This window comes from Oryzias melastigma, linkage group LG24, assembly GCF_002922805.2.
Source record: "Oryzias melastigma strain HK-1 linkage group LG24, ASM292280v2, whole genome shotgun sequence".
NCBI classification, from domain to species: domain Eukaryota; kingdom Metazoa; phylum Chordata; class Actinopteri; order Beloniformes; family Adrianichthyidae; genus Oryzias; species Oryzias melastigma.
The window spans coordinates 16,623,188-16,636,121 of NC_050535.1; the positions used below are offsets into that span (position 1 = coordinate 16,623,188).

Below are 12,934 nucleotides of genomic sequence, written 5' to 3' on the forward strand. Positions count from 1 at the left end.
GCGTGAACGGAAGATTTATGGCAAGCTAAAATAACATGTATTCACTGCAATTTTATTAGGGCCAACTACGGTGGCCCTAAAGGTTAGATCACATAAACAAATTAATCAACGCCAAACATTATAAACATCTCGATGACAAATAAAAATGAAACTCAAATAATAAAAAACATCAAGTTTTTGATATCAAAACAAAATTCCACAAACCAAAAAGATTCTAAAAAATGAAAAAGGAAATGCAAAAAAACGAGAGTAACTTGAAAATTTTAAATGAATGGCTCTGTATTGATCACCAAAAGTTTAAAAGTTTTTTTTTTTTTTTAATTTATTTGAAGTTTCAGTTCTGTAAAGCATTTTAAAATCCTACTCCAACTAGATTTGATCTGTTTTCAAAGAGTTTCAAAGAATTCTGTTCATTATGATTCTGCTGTTTAAAGTAAAATCTAAAAACTTGTCGTTTTCCAGGACATAGTTTCTGAAGAGTGGCAGGAGTTCATTAGAAATTCACCTCTGAGTTCTATCTCATGAAATCTTTATTTACTCACTCTCCCACTAGCTTACAGCCCCTCTCACCCCCAAGCTAACATTACAGAGCAACAAAGATAGTGAGCGATATCGTTTCTATCTATCTGTACAGTTTAGATCCAGATTTCAGCTCAGACCAGGAAAACAAAGACGTTCATGGATCTGTTTGTCTGTAAGTGGATGCTTCAGAATAGAGTGGAGCAGAGAGATTTAGGTTCCACCGTTTCACTCGCTGTTACAAATTTAAGCTTTTTCAAACTGCGTATTTTTATTAATTTTTAAATACTATATAAAGTTAGTAGTTTGTCATTATTGTAGAACTGTGTTTCAAATAAAAGGCTTCATGTTCACCAGTTTGCAAGTTAATCATTTTCTAATAGCAAATAAAAGTGTTGTTAAATGTAACGAGGTCGAGAAGGTCGGTGCACCAAACTTTTGTGCTGGTGCACCCAAGAAAAAAAGTTAGGTGCACCGGTGCAACCAGTCCAAAAAATTTAGTCTAGAGCCCTGGGCCAGCAGACAAATGATGCTTTTACTAAGGCATCTGATTGGACAGTTTATATTCTGAATTTCTAATAAATATTATCATTAAAATAAAAGGATTATCAAAAAATTAAAAAGCTATCAGAGCAAAAATGATTTTTCTGACAGAAGAAGTGTCGCCAAAAACAAACATGGAAGATAATCTAGTTGTTTTCCTCTTAAACTTGGATATTTTTCTTATACAGATAAAAAAAAGTGTATTCTTGTATTTATTTATTTATTTATTTTTTTGCAGATTTATTCTGAAACGTCAGTTTTCTCCCAAAAGTGTGACTTATATATGGTTTTCTTCTTCTTGATTAGACATTTCTTCCTCTTGCGCCTTAAACTCTAGAAATACAGTATTTATATTTGTATTTTTTTTAAACAGAGAACATTAAATGTTGCTTAAAGGGGCTCATCCACTATTGTTTGCCCAGAGCCCCAGAGAATGTGATGGCACCCCCGTGCCCGAGCTTCAATGAGCCACAGACATTAGTAGATAAATATGCAACACCAGCTGTCACTATTGTTCCGGCTGACCAGGGGACATCTTGGAAGATTCCAGACAGACGAATTTTGCTTTGGTGACCAAAGGAGGGAGAACAGAGCATATTTGAAGGAGTGCTGCGTGAATCAGTAGTAGAAAATGAATGTTTAGACTTTTATGAGTGCAGGATTTAGATGCAAACATTTAATTGATGTGAATTTGCAGTGGTGAAAACATGAGGTGCATTTGCACTATTTAAGGCAGTTGAGGCGTATTTTTGATCGTCTTTTCTGCGTTAACCCCAGAACATGAGATCGCTGCTCTGCCTTCCACAGCACCTATAGACAAACGTGTCCTCCCATTACAAAGTGTGAGATTCAGTCTGAACTTCTTTTCAGGCCAGCGTTTGTCAGTGAAAAGAGGAGGATATTACATTTTCTGCAGAGATTTGTCAACCTGAGTGTGCCTTTCTGTCATTGCAGCACTGAAAGGTAATCTGTTTCTCCATGCAGCTGTCGTGATCAAAGGACTCACACTCCCATGTCTGCCATGCTCAACAACCCACACGGAGGAGATGGCACGCTGACGCGTATGGATACACCGCACAGGCATGACACACACACCACATTTACTCACAACTTTGATTCACACACTAAGGAAATCTCACTCCCCCTTGATGTTGTGTACTCTCTTTAAGAGGCTTGGCTCCTGCTGTGAATACTGCACACTCGTGAACAAACTCATGCACAAGCACACAAAGGTGCTGCACACCAGAATCCCCCATGGGAGTCAGCAATCAGCTGGAGCTCTTACACTTTTGACTGGATTTGATCATTTACTACCTTATTTTGTTTGAAGATTTTGTGATTTCTTTTTGTACACAACTTTTAGTTTAAAATATTCAGAGATTCTGCAAATGTTGGCCGTTTTTCCTCAATTATTTATACACTCTCTCCAATGAAAATAGTGTTTTTTTTTTGTTGTCAATTTTTTTGATAATAAAGGACTTGCACAAGGAAAATTTATGGAGAGAAAAAATTATCACCCTGATTTATGCGTGCGTAATTCTTGATTTGTGCGTAACTTGGATGACCGAGCATTCTAGTAGCATTCAATTGGATCACTTAAGGATGAATCTCTGAGAAAAGAAGAGTCTCACAGCAGCTTTGAGCGAGGTTTTGTGTGAGTGTAACAAGTGATTTGTGTGTGCTTTTAAGATTTGCGTGTGTCATTAGTTTCAAGCTGTTGAAAATGTTATTTGTGCAGGTGTAATTTGCATTTTTTTTAATTTGGTCATTTTTGTACTTATGCTCATAATGTATTTTATGACTTGCAAATCAAGAATTATGCACTCACAAATCAAGAAATGTATACGCAGAAATCTTAAATTACGCACAAATCAAGAATTATCTACGCAAATATCCTAAATTATGCACAAATCAGAATTTACGCACCCACAAATCATGAATAATGCAGGCACAAATCAAGAAATATATACAAAGAAAATCTTAAATTTTGCACAAATCAAGAATTACGCACGCACAAATCCAAAGTTATGCACAAATCCTAAATTACGCACGCACAAATCCTAATTTGAACACAAATCAAGAATTACGCACCCACGAGTCTATTTTCTCTCAGTAGCTCCAAGTCAGTGCACGGTATCCTCAACATCTGGAATTTTGTCTTTCCCCTCCGGTAAAATGCCTGGCTAATGCGGATAACCTCTTGTCGCACATCTTGATTCTTCTTCTCGCCACACTCGCAAAGTTTCAGTTTCCTTCGGTGAGACCGCAGCAGTAAAGGATTGTAAATCCTTACCCACGCGCTAATAAAGAATTACGCACGCGCAAATCCAAAGTTATGGACAAATCCAGCATTACGCATGCACAAATCAAGGATACGCACTCACAAATCCAAAGTTACACACAAGTCAGAAATTATGTGCACAAGTCAGGGTGGATATTTATTTCCTTCCATAAAAATTAAGCGTAAAAATTGCATTTCTGAGTATTTCTTTATTCAAATCTTGAATCAGAAGTAGACAAAAAAAGTGTAATCTGTAAAAGAGCTTATTTGTTATATAGAAAATGCAGTAAAAAGCTAAAAAAAAAAAAAAAAAATGACCGGAGTGTCTTTTAAAGCTAAGGAAATAGGTGGAGAAAAAAAGACAAAGATGTTCCAGTTTAGTTGTTTCGTCAGCTTTTCGACTCATCTGTGCTGCAGCAGGTTTACACCTTTTGCTTCCACCCAGCACACGCTGCTGCTGCATCACTTAACTCCCTTCCATCCTTAATGGCTCTGACATCCAGAACAGCCCCACCCCAACAGGTCTTTTAGTTGTCTCTACAAAAGTGATGACGAGTGAAAACTCTCTATAGTTGCACATGTCAGCCCAAAATCTGAATTCTGTCTGTTACCTGACACTCAGCCTTCTCTCCCCACAGTAGACTCATTATCAGCTCCCCGGGCATTTGGTAACATCATCAGCACTTTAAAATAATAATAAAGTAAAAAATATCATTAATGACTAACAACTCACATTGAATCTTAAATTTTACATTTTGGACATGAGAAGAAACCTATATTGTTTGGACTGGGTTAATGATTAAGGAAGAGATTTTTTTTTAGCCCATCAAATTTAACTACAGATTAAAACATTCTTAAAAGAAAAAAGCAGGAAGTTCAAAGATTTGCTTTGACATCAAAATAACTGATTCATGGAAAATGTAACTTTAAGAAAAAAAAAAAGCACACAGAGCTTCTCTTATTTAATGATTCCCTTTGAAGAAAATGTGTAAAAGATTAAGATCCTCACATTATTTCTCAATGTCAACAAGTCTTGGGGGTCTGCTTTCAATTAGCTGATGACTCATTTAAATCATTAGACGTCTCTGATTGGGAACTCTTCCCTACAGAGAATTTCAACTCCCAAGGCTCCGTTTTCTCATTTTGTGCTCTCAAAAATATCAGGCTGAGTTTCGTGATACTTGGTAAGGAGGTGACGCATGGGCAAACACGAGGCTTATTTCATTTTGCTGTAGATGGATATCATTTTTCTTTTATTAAAATGGAGGAAATGGTTATAAAAGAACAAAATTATGAAGAGGCTTACCCAAACTTAAGACCCACTCTGAAGAAAAACTGTTTTTTTTTATTTTTTACTGGTTTTATTAACATTTAGTGCACATCAGTAATCACACCGTACAAAATTTACAAAAGTAGATACAAACTAAAAATTATTTTCTTCAGGTACCTCTAGGAAGGGGGAAAGGAATCCTCCTTAAATATAATCGTAATTAAACATGTTGTCACTAGCCTATTTATTTATCTTTTTTATTTCTCATTTATTCATCACGGGGGATGCACGGTAGCGCAGTGGTTAGCACTCTTGCCTCACAGCGAGAAGGCCCCGGTTCGACTCCCGGCTGGGACCTTTCTGTGTGGAGTTTGCATGTTCTCCCCGTGCATGCGTGGGTTTTCACCGGGGACTCCGGCTTCCTCCCACCGTCCAAAAACATGCTTCATAGGTTAATTGGTGACTCTAAATTGTCCCTAGGTGTGAATGTGAGAGTGAATGTGTGTGTTATTGAGGCCCTGCGACAGACTGGCGACCTGTCCAGGGTGTACCCCGCCTTCGCCCTTCAGTAGCCGGGATAGGCTCTGGCGCCCCGCGACCCCAGCAGGGACGAAGCGGTTAAGAAGATGGATGGATGGATGGATTTATTCATCACCTCTTGAGAATTACTGCAAGTCCACAGTGCTCAGTGCTCCTTCTCTGCCTTTTTTCGCTCTGGTGATCCAGGTGTTGCGCAGCATCTTCTCCCGAAGGTTCTCTCTCTCATCCGCTGTGACATGTATTCCCATCTGCTTGAGGGTTGGTGCTGCCTCTGAGAGTGTATAGAACATATTCACTCCAGTACTCGTGTAGATCTTCAGCTTGGCAGGGAATGGAGAGACGGCTTTTACTTTCTTCTCTTTAAGTTGTTTAATCACTTCCCTCACTTCTTTGCGCTTCTTCTGAACTTCTGCGGTGTAGTCCTGGTCAAAAAACACCTTTTTGTCTCTGTATACAACTCCATTGCTCTTCCAGGCCTCTTGTAGTATTCGGTCTTTCACTCTGTAGTCCCAGAATCTGACGATAATGGACCTCGGTGGCTCAGTCTCCTTCGGTTTCGTTGTCAGTGATCGGTGCGCTCTCTCCACACCGAGGTCCAAATCCGCTGGTAAATTCAGGGCTGTGTGGATCATGGTGGTTACAAATCCAATCATGTCGTTCTTCTCTTCGCCTTCACGTATCCCGTACACGCGAAGGTTGTTACGCCTCGCTCTGGATTTAAGATCTTCGCATTTAGCAGACACTTTAGCCTCTCGTTTTAGCAAGTAACGAATCGCTCTTTCATGGCGGTGCTGCTGGTCTTCGGTGTCACTTACTCTTTGATGTGTGTCCGCCATTTGTTGTTCAACTATCGTCGTACGTTCCGCGACATCTTTCATGGTGGATTCCAACCTTGCCAAAGTAATTTTGGTTTCTTTACATGCATCTGCATGCTCCTTTCTGAAACTTTTTAGCATTGCTAGCATTGCCGCCATGTTTTCTTCCAGTTCGTCCATGTCCGTTTCGTCAATATGCTCGCGTTTTTCCTCTTTTCGGGAAGATCTGGTCTCTAGTTTTCTTTCACTAGACATTTGAGCTTACTTTTTTTGTTAATTTTTGGCAAAGTGTTTGCAGATTTTCTTTCCTTAGGCTAGTTTTGAGGTATTTCCCCGGGGCGTCGAAATCAAGCTGCGTCCTTTGTCATGACGTCACCGGAAATCCTCTTGAAAAACAGTATTTTAACATGTTCATACACAAGACATATATTGAGAAAATTGAGCTTAAAATTGCATTCACCCTGCCCCTCAAGGACAAGTGGCCCCATATGGTTTAAAAGTGGGTGGAAAATGTGGGCCCTGATTGGGTCTGTTCACAGTTTCTGTGGTGGCCCCACCTGTTTGCCTAAATTAGCGTAGCTGGGCACTCGGTGAGTTGGGTTGCTACGCTAGCCATCCTCCTGGTGGATGGTGTAGGATGCGAGCAAGCTCCACTGTCTTGAGCTAGCATGCTCCGCTGTCGCGAACTAGCGAGCTCTACTGTAGAAAGCTTGGCTGTACCGAGCTAGCGAGATCTACTTTAGCAAACTCAATTGTAGCTCCGCTGTGTTAAGCCAGCAAGCTCTGCTGTATCAAGCTATCAAGCTCCGCTGTAGCAAGCTCTGTTTTGTCAAGCTAGTAAGCTCCGCTGTAGCAAACTCCATTGTAGTGAGCTAGCGAAGTCCACTGTAGTAAGCTGGTGAGCTCCACTGTAGCGAAATCTGTTGTTGCGAGCTCCGCTGTATTAAGCTAGCAAGCTCCACTGTAGCGAGCTCCACTCTAGCAATCTAGCGAGCTCCTTGTCCACTGAGCGGCTGCCTAGCGAGCTCTGGGATTTGAGCATTTCTTTATTTACATTTTTGTGATTTAGAAGATAAAAATGTGGAAAAAGTGCTTTCATATGTCATATCAACACAAGTTTTGGGATTTTGGCTAAAAACGGTATAATCATAATTAAGAAATTCACTAGGAACCCTTTGAAAACACATCAAAAACTGATGGCAGTGGGACTTTGATGACATCAGAGTCAATTTTAAATCCACTCATGCTGAAACAAGGATGACAGAGAAAACTTATGTTTATCTAAAAGCACAAATGCGTTGAGGTATCCTTGTATTCCCACTTCATAAATAAAGGAAAAAAATCTGATCTCTGATGAATTTGCTGTCTCACCACTTTCAGCAAACCCATCTTTGAAGCTCAGCAATCAATATTCCCATCTCTTCTCGCTCCAGCTGGAAGTTTGAAAATCACGGGGAGTGACATGAGGATGAAGAGGCAGGATATCCCCTCAAAGTTAGTGCCTCAGCCTGATCACACATAAAGAATAACTGAAAGAGATTCCTGCACCGTACTGTCACCGGACCACAATGTGGGCAAATCAGGCCAGAAAAGGTCATCTCTGTTTTCCTCGTTCTGCATTATTCGCTTCCCTGTTCAACCTTACGTCAAAGGAAGGGAGACATGTTTTATAACAAGCAAAGAAAGGTAAAAAATGTCATATTTATTCAGACAAATTCAAGCAATCTCCTTTTCTAATAAAGCTGTCATATTTGCATGTGGTGACTTACACTCAGCATCGTTTTAATTTAGATCCCGTCAAACCTTTTGATTTATGGAGGCGTAATAGCTGAGAGCTACATCTATGACGGTTACCAAGTGTGTGTATGAAACCTACAGAGCCTGAACTTTTATTTGAACATGCCGATTGCCCCAAAAAGAACATTTTGAAATAATTATGGAGTAAAGAGGGACAGATCGCTGTTTCTGTTTTTTATTGGTTTCCATCGGCGGAGAAGCCTCTATAGCTGTCAACGTGCTTATGAGTTTTTTTTTTTTTTTTCATGCATCGCACCATCTTTTCTGGTTTTATTCTGATTTTTAAAGGTCAATATCCTCTGTTTTTTAAACTGTGCTCTAGCAAAGACGAGGTTTCCTTCTCCGGCTGTCCTAACAACCTTTTATCTTCCTTTTTTTTTTCTATATTTTGCCTCCCTTTTGCAAAAAGACTCTCTGTCACGCCCACAAACACTGGACTATATACACGACCTACTTCCTCATTCGGTAAATGACCGCTCACTCATTTTCAGTTGGGGCTATGGACAATTGTTTTTATGGAAATAGTATTTGGAGTTTAAAAGATGTCTTTTGGAGCTACCAATACTCACGATAACTGATATTAGATGCATTGATGGTCTTTATACCAAAATAAAAATGCAAAAATTATTTTAATTTTGTTTGTCTTCTTAAATAGCAAGTTTCAAATTAACTTACTAAGGCTGACGTTTTTAGCATGTATTTACGTGTGACCAGCTCTAAAGCTGATGGAAATTCATGGTGACACATAATAGTTGCAGCTAAGAAGCAGATTCCTGCATTATTTCACTGCATCTAAAGCTAAATGCTGTTATTGTTCGCAGTATTTAATGAAGTCCCGTTAGCTGCTAATGCTATTCTAGCATTATCCTAGCTGCTTTGACAAAATTAGCCTTTTTTTCTGCTTTAGGCTACTTTGGAGTTTAGCAAATATAGTAGCATTATGCTAGCTGTTGTGGCAAAATTAGACACTTTTCCAGTTTTTTCACGATAATTTTGAGTTTAGCTAATATTTGAACATTATACCTGCTGTTTTGGCTAATTTAGACATTGTTACAGTTTTTTGTTGTTGTTGTTGTTGTTGTTGTTGCTAATTTTGCATTTAACTAGTATTTTAGTAAGATTTAGGCTTCAGCATTTTCAGCTATCAGCTTCAGCAGTTACATTCAGCCTACAGTATTCACACACTGATAATGCCCCATATCTAATCATTGATATATTTATAGGTCTTTATGACCTGTTAGTTGTGTTCCAATTACTCCACAGCAGAGTGCTAATACATTTGTGTTAATGTAATTTTTAGTGTCAGTTAGAATCAGTCTGAGACGTGATTTCCTTTCCTAAAAAGTTTCGACACTGGCGAGGTGACCGTTAGCGTACGCGGCTACTGCTCCATGAAGAAGACAGAGACTCATCATCAACTGAGAGTAGAATCAGTCGTCTAAAAGTTCAGTTAAAAAGTTCTAGAGAAGTTTTGAATGTTCTAACATTGTTACGTTTCATCCTAAGAAGTCATATGATCAAACAGTACATGATAGCGTTTTGTGAGAACTGAGTGTTTGGTGTTTCAGGAAGGCAAACTTTGCCTTTTTGGATGTCATTGTGTATACACATAACGACAAACTAACAAACAATGTAAGAAATAACAAAAATGAGACAAAACCAGGGATATAACAGGATTTGCTAAGTCGATGCATACAGATAGCCACAACCAGAAGTAAACAAGCAGTCTTTTTTTAAACCAGAAATGCGTCACACAGCTCCGTGCACAGAGTCTATTACATCTCTGAAGTCTAATTTAGGATACTTAAATATATTTTTTTACTTAGATTTTATTGTAAAAATGAAAATGAGACACAAAAACAGAAAAGCTTTGGAAAGAAATGCCAAAAACATTCAGAAAATCTCAGATGACACACAAAACATGGAAATACAACATTTGCCGAAGCCGAGAGGCCGACTGATGGTGCATATGTGACCAGCAGCTGCTGCAAAGACGAACCACGGAGCCGCGACCATGAACAGACTTCAAACTGGGAAACAAAGAAAGTGGGAGATCTGAGAAAAACATGCCACTGGGTAACCATGTTACCACAATAAATACATAGAGAGAAAAACAGAAATAGTTGGAAAAATTAAAAGCTGAACCTAAGTGTCCTTTTGTGTCCTGTTTCCTGGACCAACGGAGCAGCTCTGTTCACCTTATTGATCTGAAAACCTGATCAGCAAAACTTTTGTTAACTTGTTTCCTTGAACTGTAATGAAAAGTTTAACCTATAAGAGACTTTGTTTCCTCTTAAAGATTTTCCTTCAAATCCTATTGATTAAAGTCCTCACAGCTTTAGCCTCTGCTATATTTTTGACCTTTTCATAAAGCTGAAGACTTAGCCAGTCAAACCACAAGGTTAGTACTTGTAGAAAGCTTGACATCACTTTTTTTTTTTTTTTAACTTTTCTCCTCGCTGTTAGTAGGCTGTGTTTTATCACACACCTCTGAAATCACCTTGATGTTCGTAATCCAGTCCAACAAGGAGGATCAAGATGTCAGCTTGAATTAACGGTTGGCTCCGTCTCAAAATTCTCAGAAGCTCTGGCCGGCCTCCAGAAGTGGCCCGAAGCCAGACGGGCTGCTGAACTTCTCTATTAAAGTTTCTGCATTTACTGGAAGCCTCTCAAAGACTTCTGGTACCTGATTACCATCTTCTGGCCAAAGCTGGGCACTACTCCAACACAAGATAATGAAACCAGGAGTGCATTCACTCATTAGAGTCCAACAGACTGAACTGTCGCACACTTCATCTGTACTCTGAAATATTTATCATCGCAGTGTTTTTGTGTTCTCTCAGAGGTGCCACTGAAAACACCCCCTAGATACGAATCAAAGGCGTCTCAGCTGATGTTCAGCTGTTGCAGTAGGAGTCTTTGAATGTCTTCGCTGAGAGTGTTGTTACCCTCAGACGCATACACATGAAACTCGGCTTTATTCCTCCATCAAAGGCTCAGCGAGGGAGACTGAGCTGAGCCACAGGGAGCTGTCTTTCTCCTGCAGAAAGTCTGACACTTCTGTCTGCAGACGGGCTGAGAGGAAGTTCGCTTTCACACAGAGCGGCTTGATGTCTGGGGACTAAACAGTTTGCTGTTTTTGTTTTCGGGGTATCTCTTTCCTCACCTTTCATTCATCCCCTTTTAAAAAATATATTCTTCATCCAAGGATTATTAGTCCAGATGTTAGGACCTTCAATATTCTGTTTCAGTAACGGTAGATGCCAGAGTGAGCTCCACAGCGGTGCAGAACCTGAGCGGTGCTGCACCCTGCTGGCTTTGCAGAGGGAACATGCCGTGCTGTTTCTGCCTGAACTCTGAAAAAACTGTGGGGCTGCATGCTACTTATAGCTTTAGCTGCAGAGCTGGGGGTCCCAGCGTGAAGGTCAAAACAACCCAACAGAAGCAACAAGGGAAAGTCTGGTCAGTGTTCCTTTTGAATGCAAGCTTCTCCTCTTTGAGGTGTGACACATTTCAGAAGTTTAAGCGCTTGGTATGAAGACCTAATGTAAGTTGTTTGTGCAGCTTTTACAGGTTTCAAGATATTTTACTTTCAGTTTGCATGAGGCACGGCTGCAGAGTAGGAGAGAAAACCTTACAGTAAACGTGCATGTAAAGAATGTGTAAAATGACTAACAACTAACTTAAATAATAGACAATTTGTCTTAGGTTTTAAACTTTTTCTGTGACAAAAGATCCTTTTGAATTACAACAGTAAACCCAGCCAGCAAAAACAAGTGGGGCACAGTGGGTAGAAAGTTTAGATCCCAATTTGGTTTATCCACAGTTTCTGTGGTGTCCCCACCTGTGTTAGTCCTTATTAGCTTAGGTGGGCACTCAGTGGGTTGGCTCGCAACGCTAGCCAGCCTCCTGGTGGAAGGCGTAGCATGCTAACAAGCTCCTCTAGTGAGCTAGCAAGCTCCGCTTTATTGAGCTAGTGAGATCTGCTGTAGCAAGCTCTGTTGTGGCGAGCAGCAAAGTCTACAGTGGCAAGCTAGCGAGCCTCACTGTAGCAAGCTAGTGAGCTTCGGTGTAGTGAGCTAGTAAAGTCCACTGTAGCAAGCTTGCGAGCTCCGGCATATCAAGCTAGCGAGGTCCGCTCTAGCGAGCTCCACTGTAGCAAGGTAGCAAGCTCCGCTGTATAAAGCTAATGAGCTCTGCTGTAGCAAAGTCCACTGTAGGAAGCTAGCATGCTTCTCTGTAGCAAGCTTTATTGTAGCAAGCTCCGCTATGTAGAGCTTGCAAGCTCTGCTGTTTTGAGCTAGCAAGCATCACTCTGGCGAGCTCCGCTGTAGCGAGCTTCGTTGTAGTAAGCTCTGCTGTAGCAAGCTAGCTCGCTCTGGTGTCTCGAGCTAGCAAGCTCCGCTGCATTGAGCTAGCGAGCTCCACTGTAGCATGCTACACTGTAGCAAGCTAGTGAGCTCCAGTGTAGCAAGCCAGCAAAGTCTACTATAGCAAGCCAGCAAGCTCTGCTGTAGCGAGCTTCATAGTAGCAAGCTCTGCTGTATTGAGCTAGCGAGCTTCACTGTAGCAAGCTAGTGAGCTCTGGTCTAGCGAGCTCCACTGTATCGAGCTTGCAAGCTCTCCTGTAATGAGCTAATGAGCTCCGCTGTAGCAAGCTAGCGAGCTTAGTTGTTCACTGGGTGGTTGGCTAGCGTAGCCAACCCACTGAGTGTTCACTTAAGCCAATGTGGGCAAACACAGAAACTGAACAAACCCATTCCTGGCCCACATTTTCTGCCCTCTTTTAAACCAAATGGTCTCTACCTGGCCTTGCTGGCTGGGAAATTTGCAAAAACTTAACTATTTATTTTGTATTTCTGTCTTTTCTTTAGGGGAAGTCATGTTTGTTTTACTCAGGAAAATAAGGCGTGTAAGTCAAACAGCTGCCTCCGTCCTACAAAGTAGGTAACCAATTCCCAAAGTGTGAAATAACTGAAATTACAAAAATAGTTTGTGTTTAAAGGGTAACCAAACCCTAAATCAACTTTTTTTTAGCCGTTTACTTCTATAAATTGGACTTTCAAAGTGCTGTCTGTTGGTCCATGAGAAATTTTAGACAAATTAAAATAATTCTAAAAATAGTAGGGGTGTTGCGGATCACGGATTATCCGTGGTCCGTACGGATCA

At 40.3% G+C, this 12,934-nt stretch overlaps 1 protein-coding gene across 4 annotated transcripts in view; it reads left to right on the forward strand.

The window, feature by feature from the left end:
* The window catches only part of LOC112157848, a gene marked incomplete at its 5' end in the record, with an annotated part of 18,960 nt that overhangs the window by 1,098 nt on the left and 4,928 nt on the right, over positions 1-12,934 (forward strand). Inside the window, 2 exon segments of one of the 4 annotated variants that reach the window (XM_024290897.2) lie at positions 2,017-2,142; positions 12,640-12,708. In XM_024290897.2, the coding sequence (XP_024146665.1) occupies positions 12,648-12,708 (61 nt within the window). 4 annotated transcript variants of the gene reach the window in all.